A 17,481-nucleotide genomic window follows, 5' to 3' on the forward strand; every position below is an offset into this window, starting at 1 on the left:
TTTGTAATTATTTGTTACGATTCTCCACAGGTAGTGATAAGACTAAAACTCTGTAATATTTCCATCATAGAACTAAAAACTAATCTCACTCAGATCTCTATGGTCATTAATCTTCAACATAATAAAGCAATTTTACCTTCAGCATGGCTCTTGCCACACTGAATACTCTTTACGTGAGTTGACCCATTCCAGCCAAAGGGATCGCTCTTCCATGTAAGCAGCAGTCAGCCTGAAGTAAGATACCAGATTTAGACTCTCAGCTACTTGTTTTGTAACATTTTGTAAAAAATAAATAGATAATAGTAATAACAACAAAGTTAACAAATACACCCCTAGTGACAAGCTCTGCTGTATACTACCTCAAAAGAGATCTGGGGTAAGCCACACAAGGGTGACTGATAACAGAGTTTTCCTCATATCAGTTGACTGCTATAAAATAGCCACTGCAAGAGCCTTCCCTTCTTAATTATCAACCTGCTATCTTTCTGGCAAATGGAATACAGTAACACAGTACCAACAAGGGTTTGTAATGAAGCTCTTGGTAATTACTCCTCTCAAGTCAATCTGCTCTCATATGCAGCAAAGGTGGTGCAACAGAATTAAGGATTCAGAAAGAATTAGTGATGCATACGAACACAATCTGCAAAAATGTGTTAACCTTCTCTTATCAGCTCACAGAGACAGTTGTTTTGGGGCAGCGGAGAGGGAAAGGGGTCTCACGTACTTGGTAGTATGTCTGTTACATCCTGGAACCTATTTTACCACCACACTTCAAGTTCATTAAAATAATCCCTGAAATGTGATGACACCGTATGGAATAAAACAAGATTGTCAGTAGCAGCCTAATTAATTCCCAGTTTTGTTAACAGATGATACAACTAAAATGCAATATTAAAAACCTAACCTTCTTGTCAAATACTGCACTATTCTCCCACCTTTTTTATTCATTGCTGTATCTCAGATTACTTGATCTTTTTTGATTACATGGGTTGTTTGGGTTTTTTATTACTTTTACCAGTGTAAAGAACCTCACGGAACCACAGAACAACCCAGGTTGGAAGGGACCTCAAAAAATCATCTGGTCCAACCTTTCATGGGAAAGGGAGCCTAGATGAGACTATCTAGCACCCTGTCCAATCGCATCTTGAAAACCTCCCACGATGGGGACTCTACTACGTCCCTGGGGAGGTTGTTCCAGTCATTGATTGTTCTCACTGTAAAAAATTTCTTTCTTGTATCAAGATTACTTAACCTTATTCATGGAAAACATTTCAGTAATTTCAGCAGAGCTACAGAGATAAACGTGACAAAGAGAACTGTGAGAAAAGTCATTATAAACCACTAGCGTTTCTATTAATATTCTTGAGGTAGAAACTATATTCTCACATTTGCAAAGCTGCCATCAAAACAAGCTTCAGATCCTCATCCAGTTCTCTGACAGCTACGATACTACAAATAAAAGATAATACTCCTAATCTCTACATATAATTCTGTTACCTTCCAAGAGTCAGTTTACTCTAGTTTATTTTAATTCTGTATTTTTCTGACTGTTAAGACTCTTACCATGATATATTTCTCTAAGAGAAATGAGTTTTCCACCATGGGAATAGTGGAACAGTTTGCCCAGGGAAGTTTCGGAGTCTCCATCCTTGGATGTTTTCAAGACCTGACTGGATAAATTTCTGAGCAACCTATTCTGATCTCACAGCTGACTCTGCTTTGAGCAGGAGCCTGGGCTAGAGACCTCCTGAGGCCCCTTCCAACCTGACTTATCCTATAAGCCTATGAATTTAATTCACGAAATCTTTATCTCTGCAGGTTCTGTCAAGACCTTTCAGCACTAATGGCTCCTAATAGCCCACAGAAAAGGAAACATTAAAATCTCTACAGGCTGTTTTCACCACTGGTGTGAAGAGGTAGTGTTAAAACTATTACTTTGCAAGGAACTGTAACTTAGCATTAAAATGAGCTGCAGACCAATAAGAGCAATATGAGCTCTAAGCCCAGGAGAAATGTGATCTTTTTCAGCAAAGCTGAGCAAATCAGTTTTATGATGATTACAGGATTTAATCTCTGAATAAACCCACTAATGAAACCTCTGGAGTTTAAGTAAGAAAAAAATTAAATTATAATTAATTTAATAAAAACTATAAATGTGTTAATTCCTGTTTCCCTACGATTTGAAAGGATTTTAGTATTAGTGGGTGACAGAGAGAATATCATGTATGGAATCATTCAGGGGAAGTCATATGGCACAACACACAAGGCAATTGCCCAAGAGGTTTTTCCTATGTCAGGAGTTAGGAAAGTATTTTTGAGCATACAGCATTCATTCACTTTCTAATTCTGTAAGTCTCTATACATTTTTCTCAATTGTCTTCTGCATCTAGCCACATGACAGGAACCCTTTTATATCTCTTCGCTTTGCTGGTACTCTTGTTTTCAGTCTTTCTTCCCATAACCAAATACAAATTACATTCTGTGAATGCTCCTTCATTAGTAACTTGGAGCTTGCAATAATCTGCACCACACTTCTTCTAGATGAGAGGCAGTCAGCCTGTTTAAACAAAGCTAGGCCTACTTTCATTTAATATTTGTATTAAGGCAGCTCTTATGGTCTGATTACAGTAGCCAAGTATAAAATTCCAGTCACAGCCAGCCCAAGATTTCTCAAGTGTAGGCAAAATTGAATGTTGATACTCAAAGGGTGAAAACTCAGGAGGAAAAAGCTCAATTTTTGGTCACCAACAAATGATTTTCTGGTTGCAAACCAGTGGGTTCTGGCCAATGGAGGTGAAGTGGAGCAGGGTAGAGAAAATGGAAGAGGACTCAGAACTAAGTCAGTGGACAAAGAATATGGAAAGGGAAGAAGTCAGAGGATGTTTCGGAGAGAAGGGGCTGAAAGTGTTTGTTCCAGTTTGCAATCATCTGGGGCGCCAAGGGATGGCTGGGAATGTTGCAGATGTGGGCCTCTCTTTGCTTTCTCTTCCCTTGATCTCAACTGCAATCCATGTCCTTCCGAGACCCACAGCTTTTCTTCTCCTCACAGCTACCTTCTCCTCCACAGCAGCCTCTGTTTACTATCTACACATCCTAATCTGCTGTCACACAAGTGAGGAACAGGAGGAATTGAGCAAGGACCATTCATGCCACCAAGAAAGAGTATGTAAAGAAGCAGGGGAAAGGCCTAAGCAGTCGTGCTAGGAATGTCTGCCTGCACAGCAATACCCACCCCTGCACACACCCCAGACACAGCAGGGGCAGGTGATGGTGAAACCTCTATGACCGGGTACCGTATCTCTAGGGCAGGAAAGGGCCTGTTCGGTCTACTGCACACTGTGCCACAAGCACAGGTCTGCTGCCCATTATTTTAAAAAGAAACATTAAAATTACAATGGAGCTGTTCACTAACATTTGTTCCTTGCTACCCATTCTGCAATATTGCTGAGAGAATCCTAGCCACATTTTTCATTAGGGTGACATCCAGAACTGTGAAGACTGTACTGTAAAATCTGCCTCTTAAACCCATTAAAGGGCTTACTCTAAAAAGAACAATTACTAGCCACTGTGGCATATTCCTGTAATACACAGACAAAAGATGCAATATCAGCCTCAGTCTTGAGATTCATGCTTCTTTGTCACGCTCTACTGCTAATCTTAAGCTTCTTTGTGTCCAATTAGACAGTTATATTGCTTATTTATGTTTGCAGTGTAGCTTATCTATTATCAGGTTTAGTTACTGAGGAGGGTTTGGACACCAAACTATACAGAATCACAGCTGTTCATAGAATTTACAGCTGCCTCTTGCTGGGTGAAGAGGGAATAGAGTCACTTTAAGATGCACTTTAAAAGGAACGAAGTAGGCTCACTGTTCATCGCCCACGTTCCATAATCCACCTCCAACTGCCAGAATCCAGATCAGCACCGTTACAGCTACTCCTTTTTCTCACCATAAAAAAAAAACCAAACCAGATTACAAAATAAAAAGAATTCAAATAATAGTCCAAATTATCATTGAAAGCTGATTTCTCAATCATTATATTAAAAAAATATACTGTGTTATCACATGGTCTAACCTCTTCTTAAAGAACATGCAAGGGAAATGCTATTTATATCTGAGACTCAGATAAGCTATACTAGGGATCCATTTCATGTTGAAAACGTTATGGGTCTTCTAAAACTTTTATTATCCTCGGGAGTTCAACTAGTCGCTGCAGAACAGGGTATTTAAAATCCTGCAGCTGAACTGGGGCAACAGTTCCATAAATAATTTGATTCTCCAGGTATTAAATATCTGCCAACAAAAGCTAACAGCCATTTCTACAACTCAGAGATTTTGAAAACTCTTACAACCTATTTTCTAGTTCCTGGTCTGCACAGACTGTACAGTTGCACTTATGGTACGCCTGCCTTGTAACTACCCTCCCGGCTTGTGAAGAGCTGATCACTGCTCCTAGCCTTGTAGCAGGTGATCAGAGATTCTGCCATTCCCCTGAGGCTGGAAACTAAAGCCTTTTGAAAATTTCCGTAATACTCGTTTTTATGGTGATCATCAAATTCCAGTACAGAACACCACCATATCCCTGATTTTATATCTATATCTATGTGTGAATGCTAGGCAATATACACAAATACTGTCTAATCAACTACCAGTGAAGTAAAATGAAAGGCTTTCATAAATTAAATAATTTTGGATCTAGCTCCAGTAAAATCATTGCCAAGCCTACAGATGCCACATTTTTAGAAACAGATTTTAGAATTTATAAATATACACATTTGCTATTTCGTATTTAATATAAATTCTATGTGTGAGGATTTTGTGTGTGCGCGTGCATAAATGTATGCATACATGCATTTCTGCCTGGATAAGAGCAAAGTTTATGATTGCTTCACTTTTGCCTGAATATGGGATAATGGATTTATGGAGAAATGATGCAGTTTAGTAAGTCAGCCTAATGAAGCACCTCTAAAACTTGTATCTAGCGCTCTACCTGGACATACTATTTCAGCTAAATATTTCAGAAGAAAGAATGGTTTAGAAATTTTCAGTGTGGTTAAAAAGAAACTATATTTCTCCTCCTATAAAGCAGATATCCAAACATAGGTGAACACTTATTTTGCAAACTCTGCACTGTGCTCCACTGGGTAGGAGAGACATGCATGTGCCACGTGAGGACCAACTCATGGTAGCTGAGAACTAAACAAGCGCTGCAGAGGTAGGTTCTTAGCCATTTGCACTTTGTAGGCTATCTCCATGCATTTGACATTTTTCCAGATCACTTAGCTATTCCATTCACTCATCACAAAAGAGTTTTTTCTCCAGCCACAGAGGTTTGCCCTGAACTGTGGGTAGGTGTGGATTTTGCCATCTGTGCTTCAAGTCTCTTTCATATGTATGGCAAAGATAAAATTATCCACAGTTTTTTCAATGTGACTGGTATGTTGGGTCTGAATTGAGAAGATTATTTTCATTCAACACTACCTAAATAGAGAGTGCTCATTTAGTCGGGCTAACCAGTACAGCAGAGCCAATCTGCACATGAAAATTTAAATACAGTATTAATACTGAAAATTAGGGGGTTTTAATTCTGTGAACCAAGAGAGAATATACCTTGCAACCATATAGATCATATAGCCCCACGCATTATGACTGCCTCTGCTAATAAAAAAAAGAGGATAATTGTTGTAGGCGATTCCCTTCTGAGGGGAACAGAGGGCCCAATATGCTGACCAGACCCATCCCACAGGGAAGTCTGCTGCCTCCCTGAGGCCCAGGTCAGAGACATTACTAGGAAACTCCCTGGTCTGGTACAGCTTTCTGATTACTACCTGCTGTTGCTTATACAGGCTGGCAGTGATGAGGTTCCAGAGAGAAATCCTGCAGTGATCAAAAGGGACTTCAGGGCACTGGGGCGACTGGTTGAAGGATCAGAAGCTCAGGTAGTGTTCTCCTCAATCTCTACAGTGGCTGGGAAGAATACTGAAAGGAACAGGAAAACACACCTGATCAACACATGGCTCAGGGGCTGGTGCCATAGGAGGAATTTTGGCTTTTTTGATCATGGGAAGGTTTACACGGCACCGGGGCTGCCGGTGACAGATGGAGTTCAGCTGTCTCACAGGGGGAAAAAGGATTCTCGCTCATGAACTGGCAGGGCTCATTGAGAGGGCTTTAAACTAGGTTCAAAGGGGGAAGGGGATAAAACCAGGCCCACTAGAGATGAGCCTAGGGGTGGCATGTCAATGCTGGGGGCAAAATCGATAGCCCAGCTCAAGTGCATCTACACCAATGCACGCAGCATGGGCGGCAAACAGGAGGAGCTGGAAGCCATTGTGCAGCGGGATAGCTATGACTTAGTCGCCATCACAGAAACATGGTGGGGTGACTCTCACGATTGGAGTGCTGCAATGGATGGCTATAGACTCTTCAGAAGGGACAGGCGAGGAAGGACAGGAGGTGGGGTGGCCCTGTATGTTAGGGAGTGTTTCGATTGTCTAGAGCTCAACGATTGTGATGATGATACGATCGAGTGTTTATGGGTAAGGATGAAGGGTGAGGCCAACAAGGCAGATATCCTGCTGGGAGTCTCCTATAGACCACCCAACCAGGATGAAGGGGCGGATGAAGCATTCTACAAGTGGCTGGCAGAAGTCTCACAATCACCAGCCCTTGTTCTCGTGGGGGACTTCAACTTCCCGGACATCTGCTGGAAATACAACACGGCAGAGAGGAAGCAGTCTAGGAGGTTCCTGGAGTGTGTGGAAGACAACTTCCTGACACAGCTGGTAAGTGAGCCTACCAGCGGAGGTGCCTCGCTCAACCTGCTGTTTACAAACAGAGAAGGACTGGTGGGAGATGTGGTGGTCGGAGGCCGTCTTGGGCTTAGCAACCATGAAATGGTAGAATTCTCAATTCTCAGTGAAGTAAGGAGGGGGGCCAGCAAAACCGCAACCATGGACTTCCGGAGGGCGGACTTTGGCCTGTTCAGGACGCTGGTTGAGAGAGTCCCCTGGGAGAGTCCTGAAGGGCAAAGGGGTCCAGGAAGGCTGGATGTTCTTCAAGAAGGAAGTCTTAAAGGCGCAGGAGCAGGATGTCCCCATACGCCGTAAGAAGAACGGGCGGGGAAGACGACCGGCCTGGCTGAACAGGGAGCTCTTGCTGGGACTCAGGAAAAAAAGGAGAGTTTACCGCTTGTGGAAGAAGGGGCAGGCGACTCAAGAAGAGTACAGGGATCTCGTTAGGTCGTGCAGAGAGGAAATGAGAAAGGCAAAAGCCCAGCTAGAATGCAGTCTGGCCGCTGTTGTTAGAGACAACAAAAAATGTTTTTACAAATATATTAATGACAAAAAGAGAGCCAAGGACAATCTCCACCCTTTATTGGCTGAGGTACTTAATGCCTTCTTTGCCTCAGTCTTTAACAGTCAGACCAGTTATCCTCAGGGTACTCAGCCCCCTGAGCTGGATGACAGGGACGGCGAGCAGGATGAACCCCCCATAATCCAAGAGGAAGCAGTTAACGACCTGCTATGCCACCTGGACGCTCACAAGTCTATGGGGCCGGATGGGATCCACCCAAGGGTGCTGAGGGAGCTGGCAGAGGAGCTCGCCAAGCCGCTCTCCATCATTTATCAGCAGTCCTGGTTAACGGGGGAGGTCCTGGATGACTGGAGGCTTGCCAATATGACGCCCATCTACAAGAAGGGCCGGAAGGAGGATCCGGGGAACTACAGGCCTGTCAGCCTGACCTCGGTGCCGCGGAAGATTATGGAGCGGTTCATCTTGAGGGCACTCACAAGGCATGTGTGGGACAACCAGGGGATCAGGCCCAGCCTGCACAGGTTCATGAAAGGCAGGTCCTGCTTGACCAACCTGATCTCCTTCTATGACCAAGTGACCCGCCTAGTGGATGAGGGAAAGGCTGTGGATGTGGTCTACCTGGACTTCAGTAAGGCCTTTGACACTGTCTCCCACAGCATTCTCCTGGAGAAGCTGGCAGCTCACGGCTTAGACAGGTGTACTCTGCGCTGGGTCAGAAACTGGCTGGACGGCCGGGCCCAGAGAGTTGTGGTGAATGGAGTTCAATCCAGTTGGCGGCCGGTCACGAGCGGTGTTCCCCAGGGCTCAGTACTGGGGCCGGTCTTGTTCAATATCTTTATCAATGATCTGGATGAGGGGATCGAGTGCTCCCTCAGTAAGTTTGCGGACGACACCAAGTTGGGCGGGAGTGTTGATCTGCTCGAGGGTAGGAAGGCTCTGCAGAGGGACCTGGACAGGCTGGATCAATGGGCCCAGGCCAACTGGATGAGATTCAACAAGGCCAAGTGCCGGGTCCTGCACTTCGGCCACAACAACCCCATGCAGCGCTACAGGCTTGGGGAAGAGTGGCTGGAAAGCTGCCTGGCAGAAAAGGACCTGGGGGTACTGGTTGACAGCCGGCTGAACATGAGCCAGCAGTGTGCCCAGGCGGCCAAGAAGGCCAATGGCATCCTGGCCTGTATCAGAAATAGCGTGGCCAGCAGGAGTAGGGGAGTGATCGTGCCCCTGTACTCGGCACTGGTGAGGCCGCACCTCGAATACTGTGTTCAGTTTTGGGCCCCTCACTACAAGAAGGACGTCGAGGTGCTGGAGCGTGTCCAGAGAAGGGCAACGAGGCTGGTGAGGGGTCTGGAGAACAAGTCTTATGAGGAGCGGCTCATGGGGAGACTTCATCACGCTGTACAACTACCTGAAAGGAGGTTGTAGCGAGGTGGGTGTCGGTCTCTTCTCCCAAGTAACAAGCGATAGGACGAGAGGAAATGGCCTCAAGTTGCGCCAGGGGAGGTTTAGATTGGACGTGAGGAAAAATGTCTTTACTGAAAGAGTGGTTAAACATTGCAACAGGCTGCCCAGGGAAGTGGTGGAGTCCCCATCCCTGGAGGTATTTAAAAGACGTGTAGGTGAGGCGCTTAGGGACATGGTTTAGTGGGCATGGTGGTGTTGGGTTGACGGTTGGACTTGATGATCTTAGGGGTCTTTTCCAACCTTAATGATTCTATGATTCTAGTCTATGATTCTGTGATCAGTATGCTCTCTTATTTGAATCAGAGGAAAAGAAAGAAGAGCCAGACCTCACCTGGCAGTATGACAGCCATTTCCTCCCATAAAAGGAGGTTTCTAATTCTTTTAAGCTTTGGGTGCAAGAGTAGGATATGTCACAATCCCCATATTGCATGCCTAAATGTAATACACATATATTCAATATAACTTCCGTAAGGCTCCCCATGACCAAACCCTGGGGTAAATATTCTCAAGTGGTGTCATCTGAACATAAGCAAGAGAGAAAAAAGGGTCACAATTACTTTGGAAGGAGAGGCTCACTCCGTCTTAGGGTCTTGACTGTCATCACATTTTCTCAGTAAGAAAGAAGTCTTTACACAAACTCACCAGCCACTAACTCCCCACGTTTGCCCAGCAGCCACACAGACGTACCCACTTCCTTTACTAGCAGACGTGGCCCTGCAGAAGGTGGCAATGGTGATGGCTCTTTACAGAATCTGCACAGGGGCAGTAATAAAGTAATAAAGGGCAATTTCAATGATCACCTTTAAAGCAAAAATCACTGGCCAGATGAAAGCCTCTGGAGTGCCCTGAACTAGACCATAGGCAACTGGACAATAGACTATAAGCAAAAGTATGTTTGAAATTCGAAGAGATAATGTAACATTGGAACAGGCTGCCCAGGGAAGTGGTTGAGTCACCACCCCTGGAGGTATTTAAAAGACGTGTAGATGCGGCACTTAGGGACATGGTTTAGTGGGCATGGTGGTGTTGGGTTGACAGTTGGACTCGATCTTAGAGGTCTTTTCCAACCTTAATGATTCTATGATTCTATGTAGTCCAAAGCAGTAAGGTATCATTTCATGAAGCCATACAGCACTTTTACCTAGCAACTGAAGAAGGATACCATGTACATATCTGATTTCCCCTGTCTTCCAAAAATGAATTGCACCAGAAAGTAAAGAGCAGGTGAACAAGGCGTCAAAGGAATAGTTATCCATAAGATACCCACGCCGACAAAGGGAACACCACAGCAAAGGACAGTTCCTTTGGGTATATTCAATTCAGAGTAGGTGTCTACTTACCATACAGAGTTGCACAGATGATTTTATTATTGCTGTTTACTTAAGTCTAAATTTCAGAAAGATGGTAACTAAGCAACTGGTAAGGGTTTCTAATCACTTGACTAGGCTTCTCCAAAGGTCACATGCCTAAGAAGATACAAGGTTATAAAAGAAAAACTGTTCAAAGCTGTATCCTTCTGCTTGATAAACATCCACCGTTTCGTGGCAGTATTTGAAACGCTAATATGCCTACTTGCCGCACTGCCCCATTTACCTGAAGAGGCTACTTACAATCAAAAACTGAACCCAAGGCATACTCTGTGAAAAGATAACTGACACAGGGTACGTACCCAGGAGGCTATCAAGCAACCAAGGAAAGGGATTGGTACACTGGTAATGTTGTAGTCACTGGGTATTATAAAAAGGCTGTTGATATCATTAATATGCTTCATAAAATGTTTTTAAATATCCTAATTCCCATGTCATACTGTTACATAGCCGTAAGTTTCACCCCTAGCGCATGAAGTCCTAGGAAAGGGTCAGAATATCCTTGTTTCCTTCCTTCCTTCCTTTCTTTCTTCATTACATATCCCTGTGTAATGGATAATCCATATATATATAGATATCCACATAGTGGATTCCTAGTGTTGTCTGACAACTGAAAACCCCAGTGAAGCACCACCATGTTCTTCTTTCATCAGACAGAAAAAAGGCACAACAATGCTGAGCACTTATAAACTGAAGCTATATATATACACACAGATTAGAAATAAAATGTACATCTTTACCATTGAGCTTAATTAAACATAGGGGTAGGGTAGTGAAGGATGTGAGAGATTTTCTAATTGTCGCATCCAGCATTCTAATTATGAGTCAGATTTCCTGACTCCATCCCTGAGGAGTAGTCAAATATCTTTCTTGGAGGTTGGTTTTAGCTCAAACTAAGTTAGTAATTCTTGGATTAAGCTTTTACAGTTGTGCTCTTCTAGAATGTCAAAATAGATGAGAATACCGGTTCATTCTCCCCATAATTTAAGAACCTATTAAGAATCAAATCCTCAGGGCAGGCATTTTTCACTTGGCCAATGGGTTCAGCATTCTGACAGTATGAAATCCAGCTGCCACAGCTAAGGTATAATGTATGGAGATGAAAGTTAAGTTACAGACACATAGCAAAGTTTTTAGATAATGTCTAGTTGCAAAGCTGTAAAGACTGCAAGACCTTCCCAATTCTTGATCCATTGTTTTTAAACATAGCATAAGGTAAGAAAAGCTATGCAAAATAAATACATGAGCAGAGATAAGTGAAGCCACCTACTGTTCCAAGTAAAGTGTCATCTTACTCACAAAGAAAGAGCACTCCAGAATCATACGCTGCCCCACCGAGGACAGGAATGACTGTTTTCTCCTGGCAAAAAGCTTCCTCAGCAGCAGGTGAAGGTACGATAGATACCTGCACCCTTGTCTGCCACACAGTAGACTCTATCTAATTCTTGTTACTTTAATATTACTGCCAATGTTTTGGATGACAGCTTCACCAATGGGGGGCGGGGGGGGGGGGGAAGACATCTGCATTCATTATGTATTATGTCATGGCAACATAGAGCGCCACAAGTTCATTAGAAATTATTTGCCCATGATACAATTTAATTTTCTTATTACAATAATAAAGGAAAGAATAGCTGGAGTCTGACATATGCAATTAAAAAAAAAAATAAAATAAGCCAAAGCCGTCAAAGAAATGTGAGCTTTCTGCTCTTGGCATAATCCAGAATGCTCATTATGAGTAAGGTTTCCTATTTACTCTGGCACTGGGTTAAGAAAGATGTTGACAGACTGGTTCTTGGGAAACACGGAATTTAACTTGGTACCATCAACAACATAATATATAATAAACACCAGCTGCAACTGTCAAGAATCACTATGTTAAATATGCTGTACAGAGTTAGTTTTTGCAATACTGAACATACAAGCTCAAACAAAACCCAGTAGCCAAAAAAATCCTAGGAGCAATGGATCCTACGGGCATAAGCAGAAACTCAGTCATGCGCTGCTTTGTACAGAAATGCAAGATCGTAGCTCTGTAATGTAACAATAGGGATATTGCTTTATAGCCTAAGAAGTAGCACTACTCCATTTATTCCATTCAACCTGAGCAGGCTGCCAACTAACTCTATTAACTTACTGTGAGCAAAGTCCTGTTTTCCTGAGAAGAGGGAAACAAACAAGATGTTTCCTTTGTTCACGGTTTTGAGATCTTTCCAACCAACTATACATAAAAAGCTCCATCTTTTACAGCTTTTTCACAAGGCTGTGTGCTTCAAGTTTGTTACTCTGTTTTCTCGATCTTTCCTTTTTTAGTGGTATTTCTCACTTTCTCCTCACACACAGTTCCAGCACTCCAATCCAAGTCCTTCATTCCTGAATTTAACAGATCAAAGAGCTGCCCTTTCACTGGATAGCTAGTTACTAGTTCAACCTCTCATGAGACGTTTTTCCAGGTCCCTAATGCTTCAGTCTTCTATTAAGAAATTACTTCTACTGCTATTTACTGGGTTTATTTATGCACATGAAAAAACTGTTACCGCATCACTTTCAATAAATTTCGTCCTTCAACAGAATTTAGATTTGCTTCAGCAGCCCAATAAGCTATTATGTTGCTAAAGATTTACTAAAGAGCAGAATATTCAAGAATATTTGTACACTGGTTATGGAGAGCAGTAAGGGAGACCATTCAGATTTCTTTGTGCGTCTTGAATGGCTCAGTGATCATTCAATGTTCAAATCACGAAACAGAAGATTGGACTCAGACCTTTAATCTGACAACCTGCTCTAATCGACCCTGTGTGGAGCAGGGGGTTGGACTGATGACCTCCAGAGGTGCCTGCCAACCCCAGCCATTCTACAGCATAGCACTGCACAAAACTCTCACCACAAAGTAATAAGCTGTACCTGGCCCAAAGTGCACAGGTAGTGGGTCTAATATATTTTTACAGTCTCTGGTTTATCAGCTACATCAGAGTATATTCCTTCCTCTCAGTTTTTGCTCTTATGAAGAAAAAATAGGAACTGCAAGAACTTTATTTTGGTCATAAAATTTCATCTTTTGTTGAGATTCAAAATTATTTCTCAATTTATTTCAGCACTCTCTTCTTTCTTGGATTTCTTGATCATTGCTTCGTTGATGATGAAACCTCTAAGTTTCCTGCATGTTAACTTGCAACCCAGCAGATCACACTGAGCAAATCAAGCACTCATGAACTATGTACTCTGACTCTCTTCCCAGATATCTGTAGTCCTTCCCAATTCTTGCATTGCCTCAAGACCTACAATTCTCTCAACCTAATAATATTACACATTCTAAAATACATGAAAATGTAGTAGCCTGTTTTTACTCTCTTTTATTTGACTGCCAAAACAGAAAGATGGTGAAGTGCGAAACTATCCGAAAAGTAACAAACATCAAATATTCATCCCACTCCTACATACTCTTTCGTTAATGAGCCAGCTAGGCAGGATCAAGCAGTGTCTCATATGGCCTACAATCTTACAGTGGTTTATACCTGATCTTGGTGAATATTCATTATATTTTCAAAGCCACTTGGTATATTTAAAAATAAAGCATAAAAATTTCATCATAATTTAAGACATACCTTGAACATAACCAGATATATCTTTTCACACTTACTTAAGAAAAATTCTCATCAATGAAAGACTTGAAAAGCCTGCCAGCTTTAGCTTCTCAGGCCATTCATATCAAAGAATTTTCAAGAAGGGCAAATGGCAGAGGTAAGTTAAAATATATTTTGCAGTTAATACATGTGAACCACCATGAGAATCAACAAAGATGTACATTGTATAACTTTGGTCACATGTACACTGAAAAAGTACCTTCTCATCTTGCCCCAGAAAATGAGAGAAATCAAACGATGTATTAAAAATTAAACCCATTAAGCCGAGTTAAACTCAGCAGGACAAATTTTCATGATAGTTTCAGCACTACAATTCCCCTGAAGTCAAATGGAAATGCACTGGTTCAGCTTAGCAGAACTTGGCACAGCAAGCAGTGTTGTACTGTTCATTCTGAGTACCAGCCCATGAAATGTTGCATCTCTAACTTCCATATGGCTACATCTTAAGTAAGATTATGCAGTTCTTTTACATCTCAGCATTTTATTCTAAGTATTTAATTCATAGCACATCGTGAGTCAGGCTGTATTCTCTGTGTCTTCTTCTGGGGTTTTGTTTTTCATTCTATCTTTATGTTCTCTCTCGACGATGTCCAACAGTTAGGATTGGATCTGACGTTGCCCTTCCGTGAGAGGCTTTCCACTGATTTTAACAGATTTTGGATCAATCTCTTGCTGTCAGGTTTATGGAACAGGAAGTTTTACAAATTTGCAATACATAATTGGCAATTCCACTTGGCTTTTGTCAAGGAGCTCAGGTTATTTTCAGGTATGTTAGGATACACAGACAAATGTAATATTTAAATCAATAAAAGACAGAGCTATAAATAAAGAACTAAACTGAAGTCACTCTGGCACACCTTACTTTGGTGAACAGTATTAATGCTTTTGCAGAAAGCCAGACTTTTGTACGGGCTGCTGCACTAAGGCAAAGTATGGCTAGGCACACAGAAACAGGAATAACGCATAGCATGACCTAAGCACCTAGATGAATTTGCATGGAACTGTCCAGGAGTCTGAGAGCAGACTTCCCCACTGAGGCACCGGCACACAGAAAACAAGGACTGTGAAAGACCACGTGTAGTTATAGGCACATATGACACAAAGATTATTTACAAGGTAAGCAAGCAGCCAGGAGGAGTCATGCAACATTTTTCCAGTGTAGAGGAAAAATAATTACATGCAGTCTTTCAAGCAAGATACTGATTAAAACACAACAGGAAACTAGAAATGTGCCTCCCTCAAAAATCTGACACAGTAAGAATTGCCTTAAGAGACACCACCATCTCTTCGCTTGTCGGTACTATGATGATTCTCCTGTCAATTCTAGAAACGGAGGGATAACCAGACTGCCTATCTAGTGATTCACATTCCCAGCATATGGTAACATTCTTTCACTCAGTACTGATCTCATCATGTAACCTTGGCTGTCTTCAACTAGAGGGCATGGCAAGTAATTCATTGACTTAATTTAGCCTTATGTAAAGCAGAGGGATTATATGAAAGCAAATTAAAAATGAGCATAAAAAGCAGGAAAATATGTTTGCTACTTCGCTTGTTCACTTTATCGGCTTAGCCATAGGGATATGTTGATTCTTCTTTTGTATTGGGATTTATTTTCTCTGTAAAGTACTTTACAAGGTTCACTTGAAAAAGCTCAACAGAAGGAGATTTCAAAAATATGTTAATTGAATGTTGACAGGAATCTCTGTGGACGCCCACAAAAGCAAGATACTCAGGAAATGTCTGTTAAGATCTCCAAATTTGTGCAGGAAGACTAATTTTAATCACATATTTCTGGATTTATTTTTATGAATCAATGCCACATCAATCTTCCATGGCCTTTTATTCCAAACTGTTATGTATGGAGCCCTGCCAGAAAGGAACTCACAGCACCGGCAAGCTGTTGCATGAGCCTGAGTTAATGCATGTAAAAATACTGCTTATTGTTTTCTTAGTTTTTAGGAAAGGACTATGAAGACAAGTTATAGTCCCCTCTATGTGCTTTTTTTTTTTTCCCCACTTGATCCTACCAGTTATGTTAGAGCTCAGTTTCATCAGGCTTCCCATCTTGTAGAAGGGACTTCATTAGAGGTGTTTCAGAACAAAAACTACCTTATCCCCCTTTATTGTAAAATTGTAGTCCATTCCAGGGGATAGTTGAACTACCTTCAAACAAGCCAGATGGGATACTGCTAGCAATAGCAGCACAGAACAAAACCAAAGCAGATAAATGTACTGCAATTCTCCACCTAGATGTACCCAAAAGTTGAGTAGGAGGTTAAAGTCTTCTTTATGCACTAGCTGGAACAATCTTGAGGCAATCTCCACCTGACCTTCTCAGCTACCACATGCATTGCCAATAGAAATGCTGCACAATGCACAATGATGCAGAATATAATTTCCACTGTGATCAATACTGCACTGCAAATTAAAGACTTTTTCCATAGGGTCTATATAGTAAGCATTAAATATGCTTACTCTGCAAGCATATCCTTTTTTCCATAAAGACAACATGCAAGTATTGATATACTCTTACTTACAAAACAGCGATAGTTCTGTAATAAAAAGGGTGTGCCTATCTCTCTCTTTGTACAGCAGTTATAATAAACTGTGTCACCCTACTATCATATCACTAATACAGGCTCAATCTTATCAGATGTTCTGTAATCTCAACTTCTAATAATATCACTAGCAGTTGAAATTATTTACATTCAAAGAGAAGGGGTTCATACTCCAATCTTGTTAAGGGAAGTACAAATATAATGCAAGCATCAATTTTAAAAATATACTCTAGTGAGAATAATGGAGTAAGATACAAAATAAAAGATTTACAAATCCATTACAGATTGCAAATACAGTTCATTGGATACAGATGCTGCAAGGAAAAAAAAAAAATCACAAAGCCCTAAGAATTACTATACTGGCTAAAAAAAAACCAAATAATCACAATCACAGGGAGGTTTGCCTTAGGAAAGGCTGCATGTTTGGGACCAAACAGTAAGTTGGCAGAAGGAAAGAATACTTGCTGACATGACAAAATGGTTTTTGTCAAAGCTCTGGAATCTGTAGCATCACAGCTTGACAGCAAAAGCTCTGCAGGCCTCTACCAAAGCCAAAAGTAATTAAGTGTACTTACATGTACTCCCTGTGTGCAGAATGCACAGCAGCTGCGTTGCTGTAACGCCACAAAACTATCGCTGATGACAAAACATCCAGGGTAGCATCAAACTGAAAGAGACACAGAGTCAATTGTTTTGTGGGCCATTAAGTGTGCCCAGTAGTAACAGTAATGCATTTACTGTCCTGCTGCACAGGCACAAAGCAGCTTCAAATAAATCATTTTAATGAAAGTAGGATTTACATTTATTAAATTGATCTTCACATTTTTGCCATGTATTATTGCACAATGGTACACTTCAGAGCTCAGGAAGTCAATCAAGGGATTAAAAACTTTTTATTTGTAATCCATCACCTGCAGAGAAGTTAAGAAAAAAAAAAACCCATACCACAATCTGCCACTGTGGCACCACAAGAGTTAAAATACTAATATAATTCTTATGCAAAGACTCTAAAAAAAAAAAAAGTGTTTGAAAATGACTGCCAAGCATTCCTTTTTCCTGCAAAGTCACTAATTTTCTGCAATAGGTTTTGTTTCAAACCAAGCAAACATTGACTTTTTTTTCCAAAA

At 41.6% G+C, this 17,481-nt stretch overlaps 1 protein-coding gene across 1 annotated transcript in view; it reads right to left on the minus strand.

The window, feature by feature from the left end:
• The window catches only part of TMEM163 (transmembrane protein 163), a 113,281-nt gene that overhangs the window by 31,747 nt on the left and 64,053 nt on the right, over positions 1–17,481 (minus strand). Inside the window, exon 4 of the mRNA XM_076343073.1 lies at positions 16,930–17,021. Within this exon, the coding sequence (XP_076199188.1) occupies positions 16,930–17,021 (92 nt within the window). The remainder of the gene's footprint in view (positions 1–16,929; positions 17,022–17,481) is intronic.

Source organism: Aptenodytes patagonicus, chromosome 6 (genome assembly GCF_965638725.1).
Source record: "Aptenodytes patagonicus chromosome 6, bAptPat1.pri.cur, whole genome shotgun sequence".
NCBI classification, from domain to species: domain Eukaryota; kingdom Metazoa; phylum Chordata; class Aves; order Sphenisciformes; family Spheniscidae; genus Aptenodytes; species Aptenodytes patagonicus.